This window comes from Melanerpes formicivorus, unplaced genomic scaffold, assembly GCF_026170545.1.
Source record: "Melanerpes formicivorus ecotype bairdi unplaced genomic scaffold, bMelFor1.0.p_v2 SCAF_109, whole genome shotgun sequence".
In the NCBI taxonomy this organism is placed as follows: Eukaryota; Metazoa; Chordata; class Aves; order Piciformes; family Picidae; genus Melanerpes; species Melanerpes formicivorus.
In genome coordinates this window covers 373,302-382,878 of record NW_027142461.1, presented here as the reverse complement: position 1 = coordinate 382,878, position 9,577 = coordinate 373,302, and the positions used below count along the sequence as shown (strand labels likewise).

At 43.2% G+C, this 9,577-nt stretch overlaps 1 protein-coding gene across 1 annotated transcript; it reads left to right on the top strand.

Annotated features, from left to right (window-relative positions):
• Window positions 1-4,289: 4,289 nt before the first annotated feature.
• LOC137455764 (UPF0500 protein C1orf216 homolog) lies at window positions 4,290-8,817 on the top strand. The gene is made up of 2 exons (XM_068166849.1): window positions 4,290-4,382; window positions 4,962-8,817. The coding sequence occupies exon 2, from the start codon at window positions 4,986-4,988 to the stop codon at window positions 5,778-5,780; it is 795 nt and encodes a 264-aa protein (XP_068022950.1). The 5' UTR covers window positions 4,290-4,382; window positions 4,962-4,985; the 3' UTR covers window positions 5,781-8,817.
• Window positions 8,818-9,577: the final 760 nt, after the last annotated feature.

Sequence of the window (9,577 nt, the reverse complement as noted above, 5' to 3'; positions counted from 1 at the left end):
GACCATTTCTTTCCTGCTGCCACATGAGACGGCTGTGACAGCTAAGCCTTCATTCCATAAGCCTGCAATTGCAGAGCATTTTAGCACATGCTCACAGGTATAAGCCTATAAGTTGCCAGATATCTCATGCAACCAATGTCTGAAGGTGTATAATGGATTAAAAACCTCTGCTGGCATAGACCTCACAGGGGTGTGCAAGACTAATACCTTGAAGGTGGCTCCCCAGGGTTTACGCCTTGAAACTGCTGCAGTCACATCTACCTGTGAAAGTGGTAATAAAATGCAAATAGACTTCAGCTGGAAGTGTCTTTTCTTTCACTTGACCTACTTGAAATTCTCAATGTGTTTGGAATGACCAGTGTATTCATTGTGAAATCTGAAGCAGCTTCTGCCTGGAAAGGTTCCCACAGATAGGAGAACAAGTCCAGGACTGAGCAGAAGCATTGAACAAGCAGCCTGCAACAGGTTCTCAGTGCAAAGAGCAAACGCTTCTCAAAGTGTTTCTTCACCAGGCAAATGGGACAATGTGCCTCTTGTAGAAGAAATGAATGGAAGGTCAAATCTCCTTATTGGACCATTGAATTGAGACTAAAAAGGAGTTAAACTGTAAGAGTCACTTTGTCAAGGTAACAGTCTCAAGGGAAAAGGATTGCTGTATCTTCTCAGAACAAGAATTTGCATGTTTCCATTTGGAATGAGCTGAGGCCATTCTTCTTGAAGGTTTCCATGTCTCCCCTGACATTAGACTGATTTCTAGTTCTAGCTTTCTATTCAAGCATCTCATTTTACTTTTTTTTCTTTTTTGGCTGAAGTGTTCAATATATAGAATCATAGAATGGTTTGTGTCAGAAGGGACCTGTAAAGGTCATCTAGTCTAAGCCCTCCTGCAGTGAGCAGGGACTTTTTCAGCTAGATCAAGTCGCTTGGAGCCCCATCCAGCCTGACCTGAAATATTTCCAGTCATGGGGCATCTACCATATATATACACACACACTTCACCTTCAGGTAGAAACTGGAAACAGGAACAGGAAAACCTGTGTGACATTCCAGGTGATATTTTTAGGAATTTGTGAGCAATGGAAGGGAGGACAATAAGAGAGACACACATGGAATCCTGTCAATAAATGACAATTGAATTTTATCAAGAATAAACATAGCTTTTATGCTATTTCTGTTTTGCTGACTCTGTAAATGAAACTACTTGAATATGATTTTTGCTAGTAAGCTTCATAGGTTACAGCTGAAGTCATAATATTCTATGCAAAGCCTAATGAGTTTTGTTTGTGGTTTTATTGCTTAGTTGATTGTATCAGATGCTACTTACTCCATCCAGATCCACACCTATAAATATTATTTTGGATGAAACTAATTTGAGATACAAACTCTTTTTATCCCCCTCCCCATTCCTTCAATCAACACTGCCTGTAAAATTTTTCTGCAGAAATTAAAGCTGCAGAGAACTTTTATCACAAAAAACCCCAAAACCAACAAGCAAAAGAAAAACCCAACCCAAAATGTGTTGTTTTGTTTTTGTTTTAATGGCCTGTTAGACTCTTGGAAAATAGTTATTTTGCAGCAAATTACTACGAAGACAAAAGTTGTGTGGCACCCATCAGATCTACAAAGAACTCACAGTACACAATGCACATACTCTGTCACCTGGAAGTCTTGTTGTTTCTTTTCTGGTGAGAGAACTGTTTCCTGATCCTGAGTGATGCACTGTTCCGAAGGGCAGCTGGGATGAAGAATGATTTGCTATTTGGACTTCACTACATATCATCCAAGACTGTTTCAAGATTGGTGAATAGGTTGATGCAGGAGATGGAATGAAATAAAGGGTGGAATGTTAGGGGTTTAAGACTGGATGTCTTAACTGTAGAGAAAAGGTCCTTGAGAAGTACAAGGAAGTGGACCCAGGGCATTGTAATCTTTGTGTTTTTCATTCTCATCATCCTGCAACCCCCTATATAAACAGACATTGCAGTCTCTTCTTGCCCTTTTCTTTCCCAGCATGCACCAGGCCCCTGTCCCCTGTCTTTCTGGTACTCTGAAGGAGGTGTTTTTTCCCTTGAGCAGCCTGGATAATTTTTGCTGCACACTTTTGGCCTAGGCTGGGGGAAACAAGGGGGAGAGCACTGAAGCCTGGTTGAGGAGAAGGTTTTGGAAGGTTTAGGCCTAGTGAGGTTTTGGGAAATGCCCAGGTGGACAACTGGGCTGAATCTGAAAATGAATTTGTGTATTTTGTAGTGTTTTATATACTTGTGAATAGCATTTCCATTTAAATTTCTAATTCTGTGTGAGCATTTTTATTTTTCTCCTTTGAGAGGGTAAAATACCTTTCTGTCTGCTCAAACCAAGACAGAATGGAATGCCATTTCTAACGGGAAAATGATGACATAGCTGGAAATCATGTATTCTCTGGCATCTATCTGTTGTCCTCTTTGTACTGAGAAGATCTGCCTAGAATGCTTTGGAGAGAAGAGTAGACAAAACTAAAAGGCTCTTTACATAAAGCTATATTGCATTGAACTTCTTCAGTGTGTAGTACAGTAAAGTCCTGTTATCTCAATTCCATATTCTTAAATTGCCATAACTTGTGATTCAGAAAATATGGGAATCACCAGGATATTAACTTGCAGAGTTTAACAACTCACTGGATACTAATCTCTTCCTAGAATTATTTATGAAGTTTGCAGCATGATCTGGCACATAAACACAGCAGCTTTAGTTTATTTTACTAATTCAGTGTAAAGTATCTTTTGTGCCAAAAAAAAAAATGAGTTAGACCTCAGGATACAAATCTAACTTTGACCATTCACAGTTGCAAGTATATCCTAACAGATTATTCAGAAGAATAGTCAGTAGAGATGAAAAAATAAGAAATTATCTGTTGCAGCACCTGTAGAACCAGAGATAGGATCTACTTTCATTCTTTTCCAGCTCCAAGAAGATGCTAAGTAGTCTTTTGGATTGGTTCGTTCTTCTATTTATATTAACAGAATGGAGTAGCAAGACTCTTGGGGCAACTGAAGCCCCATGGTAAACTGATATGAAGTTGATGCAGATAGATGATTTATGAATTGTGTTTCTGGTGCTGTAAGCAAAAGAGGATGAGGAAGGTAGCTTTTCTGAACATCAAAGGTCTAGATAAAGTTTGTTTTGTTAATATACCATAGCTGGATGTAGAACTGCTCCTTTAAGATAAAGCCAGCATAATTAAACATGGGTGTGCATTAAACACTTGAATCCACACCTTCTGCCTTCCTTATGTTTAGCATCTTGTTCTCAGTATCATGGAATTGTAGTGATTGGCAGGGACCTCTGGAGATCACCTAGTCCAACTGCCCTGCCAAAGCAGAGTCATTCAGAGTAGGTTGCACAGGACTGCATTAAGGCAGGTTTGGAAACTCTCCAGAGATGGTGACGCCACAACCTCTCCGGCCAGTCCATTGTGAGTGCTTCATCACACTCAAAGTAAGGAAAATTCCATTATGTTTAGGTGGAATTCACTGTGTTCCAGTTTGTGTCCTTTGTCCTACCACTGGCCACCACTGAAAAGGGACTGACCCCATCATCCCAGGGTGCATCCTTTAAATATTGATAGGCACTAGTAAGATCCCCTTTGTCTTCTCTTCTCCAGGCTAAACAGCCCCAGATCTCTCAGCTTTTCCTTGCAAGAGAAATGCTCCAGTCCTTTCATCTTTGTAACCCTTCATTGCACTCTCTCCAGTAGCTCCTTGTCTTTTGTGAGCTTGGGAGCCCAGAACTGGACCCTGTACTCCAGATGTTGCCTCAGTGGGGCAAAGCACAGGTAGAGGAGAACCTCCCTTGGCCTGTGTGTCACGCTCTTGGTGTATCATAGTTGGTACTGAACGCTTGTTTCATTTTTGGGTTTGCATTGTTCTTGCAGCTTAAGTTTATGTAGTGTGATGGGGGTTTTGATTTTTGTGGTATTATTTTTTCTTTATATATACTTAAGTCCAGAATGCCTGATCTTCTTTTTGGTGCTATGTTACCTCCTTGCTGACTGGCACGGACAGAAAGGGCCATAGATACTGTCCCCCTGCAGAATGAGTGGATCGAGTATGTTTGTTTTTCGAGATGGGAAAAGATGCGTCATCCAGCTCTGGTTTTCATTTTGGTGATGACATAAGCATGGATGCCAGGAAGGAATATCCACTGAGAGGGGAAGAAACCAGCCCTGCACTCTTCTGTGATTGGGACTGACTGTGTTGTTGCTGGGTGGAACAGCATAATGCTGTTGCTGCTCCTGCTCTGGCACCGTGATGTTTCTGTTCCAGATTGTGCTGACTCACATTCAAGAAAACACGATACACAGACACAATGCACTGTAACTCTTTTCCTTTCCCCCCGTAACCTCGGTAAGTGTTTGGCTTCTTTTTCCTGTCTAGCATGGTGCAAATGTAGTTTTGCCGTTAGAATTAATAGGAGGGGGAAAGGTATCCTTGTAAACAAACTGGTGGCAGGCAGATTAATCTTGGAGAGGGCATTTAAATGCAACCTGCTGTCTGCGGTACATCCACCGTCCTTTAAAGCTGATCAATCCTGATAACTTGCCTGTCTCTACAAACTACACTTGTTAGAGCTGTGCTCTTCAATGGGAGAAGTGCTTGCAATGCCCATTTACAACTGTATTCTGTTTAATTAGTCAGCACAGCCAGTGCTGCAGGGATAGATCACTTGCCTTTAAAGATTTGAGAATGTTAATAGTACAGTAGATCATTTTAATTATTATTGGATTAATGTTGTGTCTCGAAGAACATCTAATGCAAATCACAAGAAATGGCCTGAAGTGACCCAAGGGTTGTGCTTTATTAGAAAAGTAATAGGTCCATTGCTTAAATATAAAGAGAGGTTCTTTCTTCAAATGTCACTCTGCACTGGGCTTCTCTGTGTGTGTACATGGAAATGAAACCATCTTGCTTCCACTTTGTCCACAGAAGTTTCTGTAGCTCATGCAATAAATGGCTGAGACAGTAGATACAATACCGAGAGATGAAGAGGTGAACCAAAACAACAGTGATGATGAAGACCCATTCTCAAAGCACGATGCCGTAATGGCATCCCCTGGTGGTTCTGACAGCTCTTCATTAACCATCCTTAATGAAGATAAGGGAAATTCAGCGATGCCAGAAAGACTGTCCAGCCTCTCCAGCAAGGCCTTGGCCCAGGAAAAAGTCCTGACTGGCCCGGAGATGGTGAGTGGTGGCCAGGTACAGAGGATAACCTCTGGATTGGCTGAATACCATCAGACCCCTGTAGATACATCACTAAGTGCCTCATCCTACCTAGCGGCGGTGGGTAATCTACAGCCTTTGGACATTGCCTTCCCATGTTCCACAAGCCTCTCCTATGATGTTGACCGGCAATTGGAGGTGCTGAAGGTCCCAAAAGCACCTGGTGATGCTCCACAAGATGCTATTCCCCTGCCTGGGATAGACCTTGGGGCTTGCCACGTGCAGGAGGCAGGGAGTGGTGCTGAGGATAATGTGTCCCCTTGTAACCTGGGCCAGATTATGTTGATGAAGAAGACAAAAATAATGGAAACCTTAGAAAATAAGAAAAAGGAGGAAAAGGAGAAGTACCAGCTCCAGCTGGTTATGTACCGACGGCTTCTGCTCTTGCGCTCTATCAGGAGCTTGCACAAGCAGCTGGAGCGGCAGCAGGCCAGGCTGCAGGAATGCTATGGCATGGTAATAAATACCAAGAAAGAAGTGTTGAAACACATTTGCTCAACCTCGCCCTCACCTTCACCATAATCTTGTTGCTGCATGAAGAACTGAGCTTGGTAATGCCAGCAGACCTGTCATTAAGCTTGCATGCCAAAGGGGTGGTGTCCTCAGAACCAAGATTACGTGCCCATGTGTGCCAAGAGCAGAGAGGAAACAGCAGCAAGGTTGGGGGGGAGTGAGAGGGAAAGGGAAGAGGTAAGGTGCTGCCTCTTGGATTTATCTGGAGGTAACTGGAGCAAGATTGTACCTGTGCAAGAAGCCACCTTGTGCTGAAGCCCACAACTTGGAACTGCATCTGACACCCGACCTAGAAAAGCCAGTGTGCTTGAAAAGCTGAAGCTCAGGCTTGATTCTATTTACGTAGCTGCCTGTTCTTCACAAAACTGTGAAGGCCTTTGTAAATTTGTGACTTCTGCTGTCCTATAAAATAGATTCAGGTTGACCATAAATTATTATGGGAAGCTAGAACAGTCAAATGCATGCACAGGGACACAGGGCAGCTGCCAGAGCCTTATTTCATAGAGTTATAGACTGGTTTGGGTTGCAAGAGACTTTTAAAGGTCATCTAGTCCAACCCCTTTTCTAAGGTGCAGGAACAGCTTCAGGTAGATCAGGTTGCTCAAAGCCCCATCCAACCTGAACTGGAATATCTTCAGGGATGAGGCATCAATCACTTCTCTGGGAAACCTATGCCAGTGTTTGACTACTGTGCTAAAAATTTCTTTTTATATCTAGTCTAAATCTCCTCTCTTTTAGGTTAAAATAATTACTTCTTATCCTGTTGCAACAGGCCCTGCTAAAAACACTGTCCCTATATTTATTATTGACTTCCTTTAAGTATTGAAAAGCCACAATAAGGCCTTCCCAGAACCTTCTCTTCTCTAGGCTGAAAGACCCAAATTCTCTCTGCCTGTCTTTCTGGCAGAGATGTTCCAGCACTCAGATCATTTTTGTGGACTCCTCTGAACCTGCTCTAACAGGTTTGTATCTTTCCTGTGCTAAGGAGTCTGGAGCTGGGTACAGCACTGCAGGTGGAGTCTCACTAGAGCAGAATACATAGAATCCCTTCTGTTGACCTGATGCCCTCACTGTTTTGGATGCAGCCCAAGATACAGTTGTGTTCTAGGCTGAGTGCACACTGCCAGCTCATGTCCAGCTCTTCATCCACCATTACCCCCCAGTCCTCTACAGGGCTGTTCTGAACCCCATCATCCCTCAGCTTGTATTGGTACTGGTGATATCCTGGACTCAGATGCAGGACCTTGCACTTGGCCTTGTTGAATTCCGTGAAGTTCACATGAGTCTCATTTCTCAAGGTAGTCCAGGTGCCTCTGGATGGTATCCTGTCCCTTAGGTGTGTCATCTAGACTATTCTGCTTGCTGTAATCTGTAGAAGTGCTGAGGGTGCACTCAATCCCACTGTCTATGGCATTGATGAAGATATTAAACAACTCTCCTGTTTCCTTAGGAAAGCAAGCTAAAAAGGAAGGCATCATACTCTGATGTGACACTGGAAACCCAGACTGGCAGTGCCAGGGGAATGTTGCAGGCCTGCACAATTATTAACCTGTTGCTAACTCCCAGTGGTGCTAGTGTCTGCAAATCAAGTATATTTTGTGCCTTAGTGCTGTCATTTAATGGAAGTTAGTGACAATTAGCACTTTCCAGCCAGGTATATTAGACATGTAAAACCCTATAGCCCTGCTCCTCCAGCTGCAAGGTTAATTTGCCTACAGGGAATATCACTGTGTGACAAACACAGGGAAAATGAGAGTAAAACCCTGCAGCTTTTTTTTTGGCATGCATTTACTAGACAGTGAGAGTCACTCTTATTGAATTGGTAAATGTGGTGCTTTAGGATCTGAAGCAAGAGTGTCTGAATGGAGGCTCAGGCAAGAGCTTATTGCTGTCTGCAACTACCTGAAGGGAGGTTGTAGCCAGGTGGGGGGTTGGTGTCTTCTTCCAGGCAACCGGCACCAGAACAAGAGGATGCAGTCTCAAGCTACACCACGGGAGGTTTAGGCTGGATGTTAGGAAGAAGTTCTTCACAGAAAGAGTGATTGGCCATTGGAATGTACTGCCCAGGGAGGTGGTGGAGTCACCATCACTGAGACTGGATGGGGTGCTTGGTGCCATGGTTTAGTTGATTAGATAGTGTTGGATGATAGATTGGACTCGATCTGAAAGGTCTTTTCCAACCTGGTTAATTATATTCTATTCTGATTGTGGTGGTGAGAGAAAGTTCAGGTCTCCCTCCCCCACAAAGAAACCACAGCTAACTCAGTCGGAGAAGCAGAGATGAATTATGAGCTATATTTACAGGCAGGATGAAATGCAGTGAATATGTACACAATATACAATATTTACAATATATACAGAAATATACAGCAAAGAAAGTAATACAGAACAAAACTCCCTCCTCCAGCCAGGGGAGGGTTCCCCTCCATACCCAATCTCTCCCCCTACCTCCCTTTTTTCCCAAAAGGGTTAGAGAGAGAGAGAAAAGGTAATTATTAAGGAGGCCAATTCTGTTAGCTCAAGGCGCATGCAAGAGTTAGTTTTCTTATCTCAATGTTAACAGGTCCCACAGCTGTTGCTCAGAAGCAGACAGGCTGAAAAGACAGAACAGACTGGAACTGAGCAGAGACTCAAACTGAACTAAGACTTAAAGTTGCATTTTACCTATCTACCAATGAAATTCGTTTAGAATATCTGAATGTCTTGAAAACGTTCAGCCAGAGTGTTCCAGCAACTGCCCCTTTCTTAAAGGCACAGCCTAAGATGGCCACACTAATGTGGTGGGTGAAAGACTAGCCTAGCTGTCCTACCACAGAGAGGATCTCCAGGAGTTCCAGGGGGAATGCAGGAAATTCGTTATTTCATCCCATCAGACCTGCATCTACTCCTCTATATAAACAAATATTATTCTATTTTCTGCCCTGTTCCTCTCTCTCTCTTCTCCTGGCCCGACCTTATCTCTTGTTGGGTGTTTTGGGGGAGGGGTTTGGTCTTGAGTGGCCTGGTTTGCTAGGGAAGAGCTAATTTCTTCTGCACCATTTGGACCCAGAGGCATGGGGGGGGGGGGGGGGGGGGGGGGGGCGGTGAGGGGAGTGTTAAGAGAAAAAGGGGTTGTGGAAAGTGAGGCATGGGGTTTTGGCCTAATTGAGGGAGATTTTGAAAAGGTTTTCTGGCTTAGAGGTTGTTGTAAACCCAGGTGGAAGGACTGGGCTGAGACTGAATGTAAATGTGGGTAATTTGTCATTTCTGTGTATAGGTGTGAATAGTACTTCCATTTAAACTTCCAGCTCCTCCCAGTCCCATGTGAAAGTGCTTTTATTTTACTTCCTTTGGGGGGCAAAACATAATTTCTGCCTGCTTTTAAAACTAAGGCACTGAAGAGGAAAAATTAAACCCCAGAAAAAGAAGTTTTTCAGTAAAGTGATATGGGAAAAATCTAATTGTCTTCAGATCAGTTTGTGTTGCTGTTAATGTTTAAGTATATGAACCATCAAACAGGCTTGGAGTGGGTGTTTCTCACACAGAAACTCATGCCTGCTATTAGAAGTCATATTTTTCTGAGAATAATGTGTTATATAGAGGAAACTTCATCTTCAACTTGTGTGAGTGTCCTAGTTTTACTGGGACATAATTCCTGGCCAGCTACGGGTTGCAGGTCATTAGCGGTTTGGAGTCAGCCAGAGCAGCTGACCCAAGATGGCTACAGATGTATCCCAGGTGGGGAAACATCAATGCTCAGTATAAAGGGAAGGTTTGCTGAGGACATAGACTCCTGATTCTGCTATTGCTCTTTGTTCTCGTCCTCT